The sequence below is a fragment of the Triturus cristatus genome, chromosome 10 (assembly GCF_964204655.1).
Source record: "Triturus cristatus chromosome 10, aTriCri1.1, whole genome shotgun sequence".
In the NCBI taxonomy this organism is placed as follows: Eukaryota; Metazoa; Chordata; class Amphibia; order Caudata; family Salamandridae; genus Triturus; species Triturus cristatus.
Window position 1 is genome coordinate 1018295555 of NC_140593.1, and position 19832 is coordinate 1018315386.

Below are 19832 nucleotides of genomic sequence, written 5' to 3' on the forward strand. Positions count from 1 at the left end.
ACTGCCCTGTGCATATTACACTCCAAGGCGCATATCGCATAGCACGCGCTAGTGCCTGTGCTATCTCGCGCTCTCCAATGAATCTGTAATTGCGCACAATGTATTGCATATTATATTTCACGCCCGGTTCATCTTAGATCACACTTTTTGGTGCATAGTTTGTACCATACACTATATCTAGTTTTCATTTTCAATCGTGCTCTCAGGACTATGTTCTATATAACACTGTGTTCACCTACCCTTTTCACGGGCATTACATTTTGCGATAGGGGGTGGAGGGTCAGGGGGTGTTTCTTCCAAGTGAGCCCGGAGTCACAGTCACAAACGTCCTCTTCTTCCTGAATAAAAGTGAGATTATGAAGTAGTTCGCACAGACACACGTTTTAAAAACAATAAAGTTCCTAATACCCGCCTTCTCTGAACAGTTAGCTTGCTGCCCCATCCCCCTCCTCCCTATCCTCTGTTGTGTGAATCCATGGACTAGCCTCCTCCCTCCTGCCATGCATGGTCTGATGTGCTGCCACTGCCCTCAATTTAGTATGATGTACCAGTCCACTCCTTCTGCCCTCCATTGCCCAATTCTATGCCCCATCATTGACCTCCTGCTTAAACTATGTGCTTAGCTTGCTGCCCCAATTCTCCTTCCCCCTGCCCTCCGATGTCTTTGTGCATGCCCCTGCTCCATCCTTTTTGCCCACCATGTTCCATGGACCTGCCACTCCTATCTACTCTGAGTGTTCTGTTGAGCTGCCACTCCCCTCCCACCTGCCTAGCATTGTCAGATGACTGTAACCTGTCCCTGCCACCTCCACCTTGCCTGTCCACATGCCATGCCCCTATCCTCTTCCTCCTGTCCTACATGGTCCATTGTACTGCCACACCCTTCTGCCCTCCCTGGTCTGTTGTGCTGCAACTGCTCCTCCTGCCTGCCCCGTGCGGTCTGTTGTGAGGCCCCTTCCCCTGAACGTTCTTGTCTGTGCACAGGTCCTGACCCTCCCTTCTATCCTCCATCGTCCTTTGTGCATGCCCCTGCACCCTCCTTCTTGCCCATCATAGCCATTGTGCTGCCACTAAGCCTCCCACTTGCCATGCATGGTCTTCTGTGCTGCCATGGCCCCTCCCACCTTCCCTGTGTGGTCAGTTAGCTGCCCCTGACCCCCTCCCACCTTCCCTCCATGGTCTGTGTGTATGCCATCACAGTCTCAGTGTTGCTCTTCATGGTGTGTCTTGCTTCTAGTGCCCATCCTGCCTGACCTCCATGGCTATCTTGCTGCTTCTGCCCTGCCCCCTTGCCCCCAGCCCTCTGTTTACATGTGCAGACCCCTACTCCCTCCATCCTGGCTTGTCTGTTCCATTGTAATGCCCCAGATCCGTCCCTCCTGCCCTTTATGGTCTGTTATGCTGCAGTTTTCTCTCCTGTCTGTCCATTATGGTCAGCTAGCTACCATTGCCTCTTGCCCCTCTGTTCTCTGTTGTCCATGTGCATGGTCCTGTCCCCTCCCTCTTGCTTTCTATGGATTGTTGTGCTGCACTCCCGTCCCGCATGCCCTGTGTGGTGTATTGTGCTGCTGCAAACCCGGATGCCTGCCCTGCAGGGTCAGTTTGGTGCACCTCTCCATGTCCCTCCTGTCCTCTGTTATCCAAGTCCATGTCCCTACCCCATTTCCTTCCATGATCCAATGTACCATACTTGCGAACATTTTGAACTTGGTAAGAGGGAGATTTTGGAAAAAAACTGGGGTATTGATTTTCCCCTTTGAGTTACATTGAAAAAGAGGAGATTGTAGACAGGAGACAGATCAAATAAAGCCCATTTGAGCTTAAAAACATTGGACGTTTCCTGGCTGAATCGGGTCTGTTGGCATGTATGGTTGTGCTACCATTGCCTCTTCCTTCTGCCCACAATGGTCTATTACATTGCCACAGCCTCTCTCGCAAGTCCTGTATTGTTGGTTTGTTGCCCCTGCCCCCCTTTCCACTGCCCTCCATAGTCTGTTGTGCTGCCACGGCCCTTCCTGCCTGCTCAGTGTGGTTAAATTGTTGCCTTTGCACCCTCCTACCTGCCTTCAATTTTCAGAGCCCGTGCCCCTGGCCTCTGCCTCTCAACAGTATCCTAATGAACAACTAGATTGCTAACATTCTATATTTATTACAAAAGCGTGGAACGCCTGACGTCATCTTGATGTAATCAAAACTGTAATACCTAGAGCATTTCCTTTAGAAATTACATATATGAAAGGGTCTTATTGGCATCAAAATTATGGTTAGTGCTCTAAAAGACTAAAATAAGGACATATTGTCTGTGTTTTCAAATAGCGACAAAGCACTTTTAAATTATTTGTTATCTTTATGTTTTTTTATCCAGTTGACCACTTGATTAAATGTTGCACTTAGGGGAGAGGATGTGGTGTTACTTCCAGAACTGCAGACTTTGCAACTGGGGAACCAGGTTGGAGTTTCTGCTTCAGCTCAACATTCTGTGATTCTGGTCAAATCACTTAGTCTCCCCATGTCTACAACCAAAATGAATGTGTTCTTGTGTGATGTAACCAATGCTCATGTAAAGCACTCCAATACCTGACAAGTCTGCACTATATAACACTGCAAAAACACAAAATAATAAGTGTTTTGCACACTTCAGTCATTGGCCTATATTTGGGCTACATCTGGGTGATTTTGGGCTACATTTGGGCTCTTTTGTCTCCGGTGGCCATCTTGGGAGATTTATTTGTTATGAAGTTTCCTAATTTCCTCATGTACTGCAGTCTCCTCAGTAGGAAATGCTTTCAGTTTTTTACTTTGATTCCATCATGAAGGTATTTAGATATGTCACAAATTTGCCATGAATTCTGAATGTTAGCACTCTAGTTGCTAATTAGATCACTGTAGTAAAACTACTGTTCACCATGGAAGTCTGCTCCTGGTATTAAAAGTGCATGTTTCAGTCTGCATGTCAGAATTTTTTAATGAAATAGAAGAGGATTTGAGAAGTCACTCAAAATGTGCCCTCATTTTCTTTCTTCAGCATTAATCATAATTTCTATGGCAAAACGAACCCCCTCATTGTGTTCCTTTTTAAATTAAATGTTTTAAGTGTTACCAGTTTTTTCCAATCAAGATGGCTTCAGGTGTGCCATACTTTTGTCATAATGAAGAACAGTAAGCGCTCTAGTTGTTTTTAAGAACACTATGCGACATTCTGTCATTGGGCTATACTTGGGCTACATCTGGGTGATTTTGGGCTACATTTGGGCTCTTTTGTCTCCGGTGGCCATCTTGGGAGATGTATTTGTTATGAAGTTTCCTAATTTCCTCATTTACTGCAGTCTCCTCAGTACGAAATACTTTCAGTTTTTTACTTTGATTCCATCAAGAAGGCATTCAGATGTATCACACATTTGCCATAAATTCAGAATGTTAGCACTCTTTTTCCTCATTAGATCACTGTAGTAAAGCTACTGCTCACCAGGGAAAACTGCTTCTGGTATTGAAAGTGCATGTTTCAGTCTGCATGTCAGAATTTTTTAATGAAATAGAAGAGGATTTGAGAAGTCACTCAAAATGTGCCCTAATTTTTCTTTCTGCAGCACTAATCATACTTTTTATGGAAAAATGAACCCCCTCATTTTGTTCCTGTTTAAATTAAATGTTTTAAGAGTTACCACTTTAATCCAAGCAAGATGGCTTGAGGTGTGCCATATGTTTATCATAAGTAGGACTGTTAGCGCTCTAGTTGTTCTTTGGAACACTCTGGGAAGCTGCAGTAGAACACAAAGGAATCAACTGACAGTCTCTGCCCTTGTTGGATGTACATGTTTTACTGAGAATGTCAGACTTCATTCTCACATGACTGAGAAAGATAATGTGAATTTACAGAAAATAAGCTCTCAGTTTAGCTTATAAATCACCTTCTAAACCTCTGTGGGAAAAGCATGAGAAAATATTTTTCTCTCAATCATGATATCCCAGCAGAAGGCTTTTTCACATGGTGAAATCACCTTAGAACATACCACAATTCCTAAAATGAGTATGGTACCATCAACAAATGATTTATAATGTAACTAAAGTCTTAAAACCTTCTATTAACTGCAATGCTTTTTAATGAGGTGCTATCATGTATATTGGTCCCAAGATGGCTGCCAACACTTCTTGGATGAAGTGCTGGCAGCCAATCAGATCTCAGGATGAGATGTGTGGTTAAGCTCCGCCCACATATATATATGATTTTACTTTTGATTTTCTCAGGAACTACTGAACAGATTGACACCAGACCTGCAAAAGGCACTTCCCTGACCTGAGGACCTCCTCTCTGCCAAATTTCAAGTAATTCTGTTCAGCCGTTCGGGCTGTACCTTGGACTAAAGGTCCCTATGGAAAATTGCATGGGGAAAACGCGTTTTGGGACCCCCATTTTTTCTCAGCCCCCGCTTGACGAATCCCCCCTAGACTTTCAGGGTAGGAGCGGAGTGGAGCGCCCCACCTATTTTGATAATTTCGCGAGGATTCGTCAACCGGCGCCAAAGTTATTCCAAATAGAAGGTTGCGGATTTCCTATGGAAACACGGTCCTAACTATAACTATCTACTGGCGACCGCCAGTAGATAATATATATATATATATTGCATTATGCATCTAGAGCAAATGTCATCTCAGGGATGTTCACAATAACGTCCAAAAGAAATGTTACTGAGTAACTGACAACAGGTATCAAAATGTAAATAACATTTCTACTTTCCAAGAATGTTGGGCATTTATGCAAACACAAAGTAAACACAATTGTCATGAATTTATCACTGTTGTGTGCAACATGGCAGAAACTGCACGAATAGTATGTTTTCTAGTTCCATTATTTTTGTGAAAAGGAAACAAAGAAAAAAACTATGCACTTGTCACTTTAAAAGCCGGGGGAATTGACGTGGTGTGTCATGTGATCAAGAACCCTTGGAGGTTCGAAACGCGTCATGGCGGCCATGCACCGAAAGAAATAACAATAAAAATTATACCTGCACTGCAAAAAGTGGAGTTCGCGCCTTTCTTGGTTCTGAGGACTGGATCAATGAGAGACCGTTGTCAGAAAGGATTACGAATATATGAATATATATATATATATATATATATATATATATATATATATATATATATATATATATATATATATATATATATATATATATATATATATATATATATATATATATATATATCCATCAAAAGTTGCCCACGCAGATAAGCCCGCACTCCAAAACAGGTAGGTTGCAATCCACAACTTTTATTTGAAATTGATTAAGTAGGCATTTTAGTCTGTGTTTCTCCTTTACACCTGCCTGACGCGTTTCAAAGATACCAATCTTCTTTCTCAAAGGCAGATTGAGAATGCAAGGTCTTTTCAGCCACAATTCCGCTTCTGTTATGTTAAAGTTTTCAAAAAACGCTCCTGCTGGCTTTCACTTCGACAATTAATCAAGCTCCGGTGTGTTTATGCAGGGCAGCACGGTATTTGTAGTTTGAAATCACTTTCTGACCTTGAAATGAGTTTCATGCAACTTCGTAGGTTTTTAAAAGAAAGGAGCACTTCCCAAATACACAAAGACTGAAAGTCCAACTCCCATCAGTATTAAATACCTGTGTTTGCCCATGTCGATCTGGCATAGTTCCAAAACCGGGGTCCCTTCATTTTAGGGAGGTGCGTCGACTTCACTATATATATATAAAATATACACCGATACTTACCTTAACCACTTTTACAAGGTATATGCCTTTACCACGCATGCCTTTGTGTTCTAGTGGTATGCGTGGTAAAGGCATATGCAAAGTAAGTGTGCGTGTTGTAATGGTAACACGTTGTAACAGCTCTTGCGTTGGAATGGCATGCATTTGGGTTGGCATGCGATGTAATATCATTTATTCAGTTATGTGTAGTTAAACGTGTGGAACAGAGTAGCCTGTCTCCTTTACTACAGCAATTTGTGCAATTTCAGTGCTGGCCGTTGGATATGCATTTTATTTCAAACCTGTCCCAATGCACAACTGGGTCAAAGCACTAAAATCCCAGACCTCCTACCAGACCACCATTCTGAAGATTAAATGGTTAGGATACTGTCAAAGAATCATACATTGAAATAACATTTTACACATGTTGCTTTACATTTTACAGGTATAAAGCTATCATATATACGTTGACTGACCGGATGCATCACCTTCAAATTCCCTTTGTTGATATAAAAGTGCATTCAGATAAGTTAGTTTTACTAACTTGCTATTTTATCTGAAAATGCAGACACTTTGGCAAAATTAAACATATCTTTCTTGAGTTGTTTGTGCAGTGTGCTTCATGAGGGGCCCAAAGTAACTTGGGCTATTGTGTGTTCAGTGTGTCTAGCATTGTAAATGACTGATGATACTTTGATAGAGATAGTTGAGCAGAATACAGAAACTCTACTCAGTAATCACTGCATGCCTCGCTCACTTTAGATCATGGAATCCAATTATTACAATTCACTAGGAGTACTCAGTTACAAGCGAAGTAAAGGTTAAAGACCTAAAGTTTCAACATTACCTGATCAAAGAGATAGACAGTGACATCATCAAAGAAGCTGACTGCCTTTTTCTCCTTCCATTCCTCATGAAACAGCCTTTTGGATGCAGGTACAGGCAATTTCAGCAAACTTCTCAAGTCTTTCCCATCATCCTTATCCGTAAGAAAAATTGGAACAGGATGCACTATGTCATCATCACTATCAGAGCTAAAACTCCTAATGTCATAAGCTCTGATGTCGTCGTCTGAATCATCACTGTTTTCATCCTCTTCGTCTGCATCAATGCCATCTTCTAAAGATTCCCGCAGTTCACTGGCATCAAGTCTGCGAAGATATTTTCCTTCAACATCAGGTTCTTTCAGCTTTGGTATCTCACTGTGTAATGATAATCCTTTGTCATTGATCAAATCTACTGTTGGGGAACTGTCAGCAGAACCCACACTACTGATTTGCATAGGGCCGGATATCCAATCTATGTCTTTGAAAGGGTTTGATTCCTCAGTAATGTGAACAGTTTTAGCTTGTGAAAAATTATCATATATTAGATCTTTATCATCTGGATACTGCATGGCTAGAGGCGTTTCCTTGTCATATTCTCCATAATACGTCTGCTCATCGGTATCAATGTCTCTTTGAAGTTCAAAATGTTCATCTAGTCCCAGCTCTTCCTGTAATGCACTACTGCTAGCAACAATGCTAACCGGACTCTGTATCTGATCTGTAACATTTCTATGAAAAAAACTATAACCCAAGTCTTCTTTGATATTAAAGTAGTCATTAAAAGGCTTATCCTCTGCTATCAATGGTGGAGGTTTTGAGGTCATACTTGCAGAGTCTTCCAATTTCCGTTCTGGCTCAAAATCATTATCGGAAAAATAGGCAGAATCCCTGTATGAGTTTTGCTTTAAGTTGGAACAGGTCTTTGTAGAGGGTAATTCAAGATTGTCTTCATTACTTTCGATATCAGTGCAATCTACTGCTTCAGAAATAATAATTACTGGAGTAGGCGACAGAGAACCAACACTGTCAACAACTGTACAATTTAGCACAGTGTCTTTATTTGGAGTGCCAGCAGAAGTTGTGTGAGAGGTCCATTCTGGAGACTCAAGATTTTCTGTTTCATAACCACTGTCAGCAGGTTTATCAGGCGGCAAAAGTGCATTAGGACTTTGGATGTCTGAAGACCCCAGACCTTCGTGCTCATCCAAGGAGTCTAGTGAATCTGGAGTTTCAGCTGAACGTTCCAAAGTTTGAGACGGTGCTGATAAACTGTCCTCTAAAACACTGTCTTGGCTTGTGGAATCTGAAAATTGAACAGGCTCTACATGCATTTCTCTGAAAAACCCTTTTGGAGTTTCTGGCTGGCATGAACTTTCTATGCTGCTCATTAGTGTTTCAGGTGCAGGTTCACTGCTCAGCTTAACAACAACAGGCTGACTGAGAGGCTCATCACAGTTACTGCCATCCATGGTAGCAACATATTTTGCTTCACTGAGAATATTACTTTGCGGAATTTCATTTTGGTGAGTTTTACTCTTGGTCTTAAAATGCAAAATTTCAGTTGCAGGAATAAGATCTGTACTGAAGTGCTGTGTTTTGGTATAACCAAGAGATAAATCAGTTGATGCAACCTCAATTTCTTTAGAATATTCATAGTTTGATGTTATACTGTCACTTACATGAAAGAGGCTATTTTTAGTTTCTGAACTAGGCATTGTCTCAATTGCAGAGGAGTCTGAAAGCACCAGCAATTCTGAAGGTGAATCAGAATTACTTCTCAATGTTTTTCCTTCTAGCACAGTGCCGATGTCTTTATTCACACTGCCACATGTATCAAACGATGAAGACAAATTTGATTTATTTTCAGCTAACTGGAGTTCGATGTCTAAACTATTCCTATCTGAGGTTGTAAATATATTTTTCATGAAGTCACCTTTTTCCAACTCTAACCGGAAGTCGCCAGTGATGTCCTGGTCAAAAAGAGATTCCCTCAACAAATTCTTCTCTTGAAGAAACAAGAAGTTATCAGTCAATTCTTTGCTTTTCATTTTCCCAAAATGAGACAGTGGCATTATTTCGTTTTTATGGTAACCAGAACCTTTATGTTCCATGTCACAAAGTGATAAATTACTTTCTACGAAAATACCCGAGCCAGATGCAGCAGATGAGATTTCTGGATGCAAACCATTCACCTTTGACAGATCAAATACATTATTAACCTTTACCAAGTCTTCAAAATTCTCATCCTTAGTAAGCATCCTTTTGGATGAGTAAACATGGCCACTAGAAACATGCAAATATTCAGGTTTAGTGGAATCTTTCAGTTCCACTCCAGTGTGAAACAAATCCACATCTGTATTAGATTCCTCAAAGTTTAGATCCCCGAGAACTATAAATTGTGAATTTTTCCCAAGTCGTTCAACTTGATGATCAATATGTGAACTGGAAGAAGGCGGTTTATAAATAGCCTGGTCTATTCCAGTATTTTCCTCTAACTGGATGTAATATTCATTTCCACCTGAAGGTTTATGAGCATCAAAAACCGGAAGTAAACCTGGAACGATAATGGAGTCATCTTGATTAACACAATCTTGCAATTCATGAACAGGTTCTGCAGATGTTTTTTCAAAAACGTTAACAGGTACAGGAACAAAAATATTCTTGTAGTCCACAGACATATCAGGATCAGTATGGTTTTGTTCCTCATAATGATCATGTTTTGCTGCTTCCCAGACATATTCAAAGCTGAGTCCCTGGCTTGTCTCAGTTACTGTAAGGACCTCATCCATCTCATGGTTCAGCCCATCAGCCGTAAAGTGCTCTAGAATAGGAAATGCAGAGTTTGTGGAAAGTTGTCGATTGTTCGTGTTTGGCTTAAGAGAATTCCAACGCTGTTCAAAATCAACTTCAGAGTCCCTTTGGCTTTGCATGCGGAGGTATGTTAGCAATCTATGTACTTCCTCTGCAGTTATCCTTTTATCCGATGGCAGCCAGCAAAACTGCAAAACTTCATACCTGCAAAAAATGAAAAATGTATTTGTAGCCATTCTTTAAGAAAAACACAGGTCAAATTACACATTTCCATCTAATTGGAAAACAAACAATAAATAGAGTATAATTGATCCACACACATTTTGAGCCTTGGGCCTAAAATACAAGGCAATGTCACAAGAGAGATCAGGCTATGCTACACTATTTTGCATGAGTTTCCAAGTGTGTTTGGGTTTAGGTTTGGTGCCCTATATTGAAAGCACGGCTCTCAAGGAGGACTAGTTATTACACTTTAGCTAAAGATATGATAAATAATTTGATATTAGTGATTTGTCACTGCTGTCTATAATGAAAGCGAAAAAGATTACTTGTGGGCAAATTGTTACCCAAGCTGCATAAACAATTTTGAAGCATTTGATCCTGAAGGAGTTTTCCTAGTAGCCCCTGGCTTGCATTTCAGTCTTTTGTCTCAGTGAACTAAGTTGATGTGGAAGAAAATGTACTGCATGTCAAAACAGTATAATTATGTTGGGAATACCCGGGCCCAATCCATGCACTCATTATGTCACCAAGGATTTGTTTGCAATCATGAATCAACAAGCTGCCATCCACCCTGGTATTGACGGCTATTACAATGGTCAGCTGTTCTTAAGTTATGACCAGAACGCTCTAAAACCCCGATTGTGTAGCATTGGAACTTTCTGCATAAACATGAAATTGTCAAAGTGAACATATATTCCGTCATCTGCTGCATAATCTGTAGATTTTACACAAAATTGTTGTTTCTAACTTGAATGGAAAAAGTTATAAAAATTGCTTTACATGGTGTAAAGAAACACCAAACACTGGTCATTTTCAGATGCTAATTGTTGTAATCAATCATTTAGAGAAGTGACAATGTTGACCAGATAGAGTAAATATCCCAACGGCCTGGACTGCGGAAAGGAAGGTGAAAGGCCATTAGCTGCAGGAGAATCCTTAAATGTGATCGATATAGAATAAAAAGAATGATTTTTTCTTTGTGATAATTTCTTTTGTTCAGTCATTCACAAAAAAAGATCATTAAAGAACTTGTTCTAAAAGCAGCAGTTATTTTAAGAGAGCATTCCGATTTTAAAAAGAATCACAAATGTGTTCATTTTTTTTTTTAACAATCCCATGTCTTGAAATTTAAAGTAATATCTAATGATACAGACCCATAATAAATACAAGGTGTACGGCAGTGTTTTGCAGACGTATTTTTAAATGAAAGTGGTGCTTTAGGAGGGCTCTATAATGTGAACTCGGGTAAACCCCCAAAACTGAAGCCAATTTTTAGAACAGAAGTGGGATGTGCAAAATTCAAGAAGCATATCTTTTAGTACAAAATTGTATACGTATAGACTTAAGTATATTATTACTTTCTTAAGAAACCCATTTATTTCCCTAGCACAGGAACTGCCTCTGTATTATATCACTACGTTAAAATGCTAAAATAGCAAGAGAATAATGTCAAATAACTAATATTTCAACAAGCGATCTAAAATAGCAAGAGAATAATGTCAAATAACTAATATTTCAACAAGCGATCACTGGCGGCTTGGGGGTAATAACTATAACAAAAAAACACACTGGTCCCTAGTAACAATACTTTAGATGAGGCAGGGTTGATTAAATGACATCACAAATAAATGCATAGTTTACTACTGAATACGCCAAAATTAAGCAACTGATGGCATAGTATGGCACTGGCGGTATAATATACCACTAGTTATTTGACAGTAACTTAGAACACACTGGTCCCTAGTAACAATACTTCAATTCTGTGAATCGGGCTATTTGCGACAGGAAAAATGCATTGGACATCTGGCCTTTGGCTTACAGCAACTGTACGTTACATTTACATTACCCACTGTTGAATTCCATATACCTCTTGTAAAATTTATCACATAACATGTAAAGCGCTCAGATACCTTTGGGTCTACCAATCGCTATATAAAACTAAAAATAATAATAATAATAATGATTCTCCCAAGTATTCTGTCAAATAGTAAAGAAAATGGCAATAAATGATGTCAAATTGCATGAATTTGTAATAGATGGCATAAATAAGTGTTTCTGGACAGCTCACGACAATCCTTGTTTTCAGTAGACCGTGTACACAGTGTTTCAGAATTAATAATAAGTGAACATTTATCGAATAATAAGTGAACATTTATCTAGTGCATTGTAAAAGAAAACTTCTCTATGCACTAATTGAAAGTGGCATTCTCCTTTCAATTGAATTTTATTAACTTACAAGGCCAAACATCAGGGAATTTTCTGAAATATGCGGCATATAGGACACAGACTTAGTAGGTGTGTTAACTCACTGACCTAACTTACTAATGTAAGATTTAAGTGTAATGGAGACGGGGTGTCCCTATTTCTTCAAGCTACCAGGGAGAGCCCTTAAATGCTACTATTGGAGGAATGATAGTTCAGACTCTGTACCTTGAAACAGTGGCATCAGCTGAGAATGCTAATAATGAGCTAAAAACCACCAACTCTGGCAGGGCCTCAAATTCCACACTAAGTAATGACCGAGACTTGAGCTCGTAAACAATGATTATCAACCTAAATTGAGTTCGAACTTGTGAGTCAGAGCCTCAGAAGCATGAAAGAGAGAAAACACATCTTTACCATCGATCCGAATAAGGTTGCTCTAGCTCCGGTTCAGGGAGTTTAACCCGTTTTTCCTTAACCACTTGTGCCAGAACTTCACCATCACAGAGGTCAGAGTAAGGCTGAACAGCCCCATTTAACAGTTCCCATAAAGTCACACCAAGCGCCCTGATGGAAAAAAAAAAATTTTGAAGACAAATTTGACTTAAAACAACTTTGATTCAACATATACTGTTTTCAGGATTGAAACATTAAAAATAATAGTTATTTGGAGTTTATGCTAATCTTGTCAGCATCAGACCTTGCTTTATTTACCAACAGCTCCCATGTTTATAGTTTACGGAAGAGAGAACAGTGTTTCATTCAGATGTACTACACATAGCAAATAAATATGGTACAGCTGCCATTGTGAAGGTTGGATGAGATCTATAACAGAAACTCGAGTTATAAAAGATATGAACATATTGGAGGGGAGCCTTTGGGGATGTGTGTTGTAAAATAAAAAGGAGTGACTCGTTGGAAACACTGCCTTAACAGTGGGTTGAAGGGCATCCACTCTGAGTACCACGTTGAATGCAAGATGGTTAGATGGGGCATAGACATTAGAAGAGACGGCATGCTAATGGATTGAGCTTAATAGACAAAAAGCACCACAAGCACAGACAATTATGACCGATTTGCTGGTGGATGATTATGATGTTCATATTTTCACAGAGAACAAGACTGGTATTCATACAAATGCTTTTCGTGCAACAAAGACACCCACCTAAGACACCCATACTATATCTAAATATATTATATATTCACTGAAAAAAACAAAGATTACAGGGACGTTATAGTTAGACTGACAATTCACTCGTACAAAACGAGAAATTCAGCAGTTATAGTTACCTGAGCTAACAGTAACTCACGCCCTTGCAATGCACTGCTTATGCCCTCACATATTACATCACTCATGACATGGTCAGTGACATCACTTATGACATCATCCAGTGAAATACCGACACACCCACTTACACCCCCATAAAATGTCATAAACCCACTCCCACACAATCACTAACAAATTCATTCACAGAACCCATACAACCACTCACACATCTCGTCACTCATCCATACAGCCAGTAACACATCAACTCACCTGTAGAGCCACTACCGGAACCACTAACTCACATATACAGCCACTCATGCACCTACTCCCTTACTAAGACAGCTAGTCACAGATTCAGTTAGAGACAGACACACTTACACACCCACTCATACACCCATACAGCTACTGACACATTTAATCAGTTAACCATCCACCTACTCACTCACCCAAACAGTCACTCACACAGCCAATAGCTCACCCATACAATTACTCACTCAGTTACTTATACATGCACTTGCTCACCTATACAGTGACTTAAACAACCATATACTTTCCCATACCTCTCTCCCACTCACCAATACAACCACTCAGACACCCATTCGCTCGCACGTTACAGGCTCTTACACACCCACTGATAGTCACTCATGTACCCTGTCACTCAACCGTACAGACACTTATATATCTGCTCTAACACCAATTCAGCCACCCATGCACCCTCTGATTCACCAGTAACAACCACTGATACACAAACTCAGTCAACTATAGATACTTACACAGCCACTCACTTACTCATACACACACACACACCCACTCGCTTACCTATACAAAAACTCACACACCCACTATCTCAAGTATACTGTCTCTCATATACCCAGTCACTCTTCTACTCGCTCTTCAATACACCCCTTACGCATCCACTCACTTACCCAGGCACTTCGATAGCGAGTTACTTCAGTATATAAGTTTAACACTCAAAAAGTTTTAGAAAACACTCAATCACTGGATGATGTAATCAGTGAAGTCATTTCAGATGTCAGTGATGTCAAACCATGTCTTGAGTGATGTAATAACTATAATGTCCCTGTAACCTTTTTTTTTTAAAGTACATTTTCTAAGGTTTTTTTTAATTGTATTTCCTAACTATAACGTCCCTGTAACTTTTGTTTTTTTCAGTGAATTTCTAAGTTTTTAAAAAAATGCTAACTCCTAACTATAATGCCCTTGTAATCTTTAGTTTATTAAGTGAATTTGAGCCACCACCACATTCAAAACTTATAATGGCAAAATGGGTTATAACCAACACACTAAACACATTACTATCTAAATGGCTCTATAATACCATATATAAATCTCTTAATATCTCTGTAACAGAGTAGAAGTCTTTCAGTGGAATCTATGACTGCATGCATCACTGTATCAGTACGTCTCTCATTCACTGTATAAGTATTTGAGCAGATCTGTGAGACGGTCAATCAGTCTATCAATGATTCTGTAACAAACTATGTGACTGAGCGCATCTATGAGTGGGTGCATCAGTGTCACAATGGGTATGTGATTGGTTGCATGAGTCTCTCAGTCGATCTGTGAGTAGGTGCATGAGTGCCTTTGTAATTAAGTATAGGACTGTCTGACTGGATCTGTGAGTCGATACATGAGTGTCTAAGTAGGTGTCTGAGTGGGTGAGTGAGTGCATGAGTCTCTGAGTGGGTCTATGACTGGCAGCATGAGTGTCTGAATGGTTCTGTCAGTGAGTGAGTTGGTCACTGAGTGGGTCTGTGATTGGGTGTATGAGTGCCTCAATGGATCTATGAGTGAAAGCATAAGTCTCTGAGCGGGAAAGTGAACAGGTGCATACAGGAGTGTCTCAGTGGGCCTATGAATGAGAGGGCGAGTGTCTGGGTGGGTCTGTGGGTGGATGAGTTAGTGGGTTTCTTGTATATCTGAGTAAGTCCGTGAGTGGACGTGTGAATCTCTAAGTGTATGAGTGAGTGCCGGAGTGCAGAAGCCTCTGAGAGGGTCTGTGACTGAGTGTGTGAGTCTCTCTCTCTCAGTGGGTCTGTGAGTACATACATGAGTGTGTGCATGGGTTCCCAGGTGGGTCTGTGAGTGGGTGTTAGAGTCTCTATGTGGGTATGAGACTGCGAATGAGTGTACGAGGGGGGTCTCTAGATAGGTGCGTGAGTCTGAGTGGGTCTGTACATTGGTGCGTAACTCCGAGTGAGTCAGTAAGTGGGTGCATGAGTACCTGAAAGGATATGTGAGTGGGTGCATGAGTATCTGAGTGGGTATGTGACTGGATGTATAAGTGTGTGAGTGAGTTTGTGAGTGCGTACATGAGACTGTGAGAATGACCGGGGAGTGTGTACAAATATATATTTTAAAAATATTTTTCACCAATATTTACGATGAAGTTGCGATAGTTGCAATGTCCCTGTGATTGTACACGTAGGGGCCGCACTGGTGGTCACGACGTCGTGAAAATCGCGTGATTAAAATAAAGCAATTTTGGACACATAACTTGTGTCACTAACACCCCCATTTCTCAAACACAGGGTCAGAGTACCTCCACCCTGACCCCTTATGTTAGCTTTCACACAGATTTGCAGCCCCGGGAACCGTTTCCAATCACCAAAATGGCAGTCGCAACTTTCTGTTCAGGTTGCGTCCAGCCATTCAAAGCATTCCTGCTGGCACGCGTTTTTGTGATTAATCGCAAAACGGTCATGAAATATCCACGGTCAGACATATCACTATAGTTTTCCACTTACATTTCTCAAAAACTACTGAACGGATTTGCACCAAATAACAAAAAGCACAATCTGCACATCAACATCTACCTTTCTGCCAAATTTGGTGTGATTTCGTCCAGCGGTTTGAGCTGTTCGGTCGACAACGCATTCCTATTGGAATTAGCATTACAAATGCACCCTTATCTCGCGTCCCTATTCCTCAGTCCCCAGATCACCCCCAAACTTTCCGTGACACACAGAACCTACTTTGACACTTTTTGAGGAAAATTTCATGAAGATTGGTCAAACGACGCCAAAGTTATAGGCAAGTCAAAAAATGCTTTTCCTATGGAAACTAAGTCCTTACTATAACTACCTACTGGCGATCGCAGTAGGTAATATACACACACACACACACACACACACACACACACACACACACACATATATATATATTTAACACACATACACACACAGACCCCTATAACAATCATGTCTGGTGAGAAACACACACCAGCATTCAGGTGAGTGTTCAATGCTCTTTATTCATTTACATTTATTCATTTAATGAAGGAGCAGACACAGTATGTTTCAGCCTACAAATAAGCCTTGATCAAAATGGGCAAAGCTTCAATTTCTGGGTTTTCCTTTCACTGTGCAATCAAGGAGGCGGGGACGAATGTGGAGCACTTGACTAAAAGCAAAATGTGACCCATGGTACGGAGTGTGGAGCAGTTGGGTGTATGCGTGGTATCCACAGGCAGGAAGCAGTTACAAAAATCAGAACCAGAATGGATAAAGAGTCTTCGAGTTAACGGATGAGGGTGCTAAATAGGAGGGATTCTCAGAGTTTCAAAATGGTGTGATTACCTCAATCATGCATAAAGGAGCTAAAGAAGAGAGCCTAAAACACACCAGACTTGCTATTTTGCAGTTCTTGGCTTCCAATGCCCTAAATAATTCAGCAAATGCGGCTACCTCTCTGGAACGAGAAGCATAAATTGCTTTTTTAGTCTCCATTAGTGGCCTGGGGGGAGGGTTTCTAGTGAGAGACTATCCAATCTACAGATAGAATCGAAGATGTCCTGTACAACAAACCACGGTACTGGTTTTCCCTGAGTACAGACACAGGGCTGGAGTTCAAGAAGCAGCTGGGTGATACTAATGTCAAGGCATCAGTGTTGTGCATACGGTTATACAAGAAAAAAATTTATGCGCCCAGACAAAACCAGTGGGCACTAAAATAAGAGGCCCAATGAGCCCTATAGACAAAGTGTCTGTTGAGCTTAAAGGGAGTTCTTGTGTACGGTGCTGAAACACTCACATTTAGTTTTACAGAGGCACAGGGGGCTGCTGGTGGAAGAAGAAAACGTGAAGAGGTTGTAATGTGGTTTGGGGGTTTGATTGCTTGCAGCAGATCCTCTCATTTCCCCTTCACATCATATTGCCAAACCCCCTCGCTGACTGAAGTTTGGGGACAAACTTTTAATGTTCTGGTGCAAGTGCACATGCTGAAGTGGTGCTATTTGAGTTGCTTAAATAATTGAGTTTGCAGTAACATTTTCCAATCAGAAATATTGCTGCCTCAATCGGGCCAGGAATGCAGATATCGAAAAACTGGGAGCAATGTCGATTAATAGAGGGAGGTGGCGCATTCCCGCAGTTGTGGAAAGTTGAGCAAAAAAGATGTAATCTTATTATTTTTTTTTTTTAAAAGAAGCAATGCAATTTCCTCAGGATTACATTAATCTACGGGGGCCTTTAAACATCTGTTAAAATGAAAAACTATTAGATCAGCATCAAATATTTTCATTTTATTGTTAAGGTCAATAAAATCAATACTTGTATGTTAAAAGCGCCATCCGGTGAAATCTATCACAATAGGTCTCATAAACCGAAACAGACATCAAACAATGGATCATTACATAACTCTTACTGTTAGTATTTGTTAGGGAAGGAGGTCTTGGTGAAAAAAACTGTTTTTTCCTACACTGGATGGCCCCTTTAAAATTGTGGTCAGCGGCATGATGATTTTGACTCCATATTGTATTGCGAGTCTTCAACATTGTCAGAGGACACATAATTACATACCATCAATAATTGAAGTTTGTATATTTTTATGCCGATTCACATATATTCTTACAGTGTGAACCTAGATTTATGGACAAAAATTGCTCCGTTTATGCCCCACGGCTATCCAAACAACGATACTGGTCATGCATAAATACGTTACTCCTGCGCAATCCTTCTCCGTTCACAAATGCACTTTTTCTTCTCTGCCCCACCCCCTACCACATTGACTCCCCATTCCACATGGAACCCCCCTCCCTCCGGATAACTACCTTCTCCTGCACACCCCCACACCAAGTTATGTGGTTGGAGATAATCCATTCACGAATTCTCCACCATTACGGCAAAGAATGAAGAAGCAGTATACGCCGTGCAAGGGTTGGTAGGTGGGTGGGTCAAGGTGTGGTTTGACTGGTAAGTTAGGGATCGGTCACAAACGAATGAGTTGGTGGCCGTTCACAAACTCCTAGCCAACCCTTCAAAACCCTGGAAACAACTGGAATTTTACTGTAGAAAAAGGCAGGAGTAATTTCCCTTTCAGGATGTGTAGGTGAATGGATTATCTCCAACCACATAACTTGGTGTGGGGGTGTGTAGGAGAAGGTAGTTATCCGGAGGGAGGGGGGTTCCATGTGGAATGGGGAGTCAATGTATTAGTGGGTGGGGCAGAGAAGAAAAAGTGCATTTGTGAACGGAGAAGGATTCCTGTCCATGGTGCATAATTGTTCATTATGCATAATTACATGCTGAATTTTGTGAATTGGGGAAAATGTATATCTACACCTGTGAGGAACAGTACTTCTACAAGGGTAGATTTACAATTGCCTTTATGATTGTGGACCTGCATTTAGAGATATCAGAATGGACTTTTTTCACGACTTTATTAACGCTACCCCCCAAAGCATGAACATTTAAAAATGTGTTACATACCAAATATTACTGTGCTTTGTTTGATCAGCTACGACAAGTCTGTCCTGGAAGCTAGTCACCAGCTCTGGGGCAGTCCATCGAAGAGGGAAAATCCTCTTTTCGTCGGTTTCGAGATAGTCCTCCTGAAGGAACGAGAAAAACAGAAAGCATGCCGATGAGACGGTTTCTGAATGGAAATACACCAGATACGTTCCACTCTCCAGTCTCTCTTGAAATCTTTGAACCACTACCCGCATCAGCAATAATTCTCTTTTCAGTTTCAAGCCCAACTGTGTAAAATATAAGGACATTGCAAATACAGAGAGTACCAGTATCTTAGAAAAACATCTCCATTAGAACAAGACGGACCGCAACCACGACGCTCATCTGAGAGGCTCTGTCTCAACTGAGAGGGTCTGAGCAGATTACTCCAAGTAGGTTTCTAATAACCAGAGATTGTAGCATACTTGCAAATACAACGCAATGATTTTCCATATAAAACCATTATTTCAACTGCAAAAAGGAATCTTGCTTAAGTTACGAGAATAGAAAGAATCACGTTACACAGATAAGACTTGTACACCTTTTCCACAACTCAAGAAAGGACCTGGAAGGTCATCTCTTGCGGTACCATCTCACAGAAGACCACAGCTACCCCCCCCCCCCCTCCCCCCGGTGACCACCACCCTCCAGGCCATTGCGGACAGCGTTTCAGTCCTGGACACTTTTTTTTGGTAGCTTAAAGTATTTTGGGTATTGTAGTCTTGCCTTTCTTCCCAAAAATGACTTAGACTAACAGACATTAAATCGTTCAGGTGCCTTAAACTGAGGTAGTTTCCGAACCCCCCTACTCCCAGGGTACTCCTTTATTAGCTTTATAGTTTATTCAGTATCCACGAGGCTCAATAAAGGCTGTGCTCTACACATGCATAGGATGACAAACCTCAGCTCACAGGTCCTTTTAGGACTTTGAAAAAAGGAATCTGGCGTTCATGGCTTTAAAAAAAAAAACCTCAAAATACGCAGGAGTGACTCTTCTCACCGTACTAAATAAATCATAGGGCAGACAAACAGTGCAATAAACGT

At 40.8% G+C, this 19832-nt stretch overlaps 1 protein-coding gene across 1 annotated transcript in view; it reads right to left on the reverse strand.

Moving 5' to 3' along the window:
* LMTK2 (lemur tyrosine kinase 2) overlaps positions 1-19832 on the reverse strand; it is a 215770-nt gene that overhangs the window by 66682 nt on the left and 129256 nt on the right. Inside the window, exons 9-11 of the mRNA XM_085629011.1 lie at positions 18768-18889; positions 12189-12338; positions 6557-9551 (exon numbers count right to left, since the gene is read on the reverse strand). Of these exons, the coding sequence (XP_085485137.1) occupies positions 6557-9551; positions 12189-12338; positions 18768-18889 (3267 nt within the window). The remainder of the gene's footprint in view (positions 1-6556; positions 9552-12188; positions 12339-18767; positions 18890-19832) is intronic.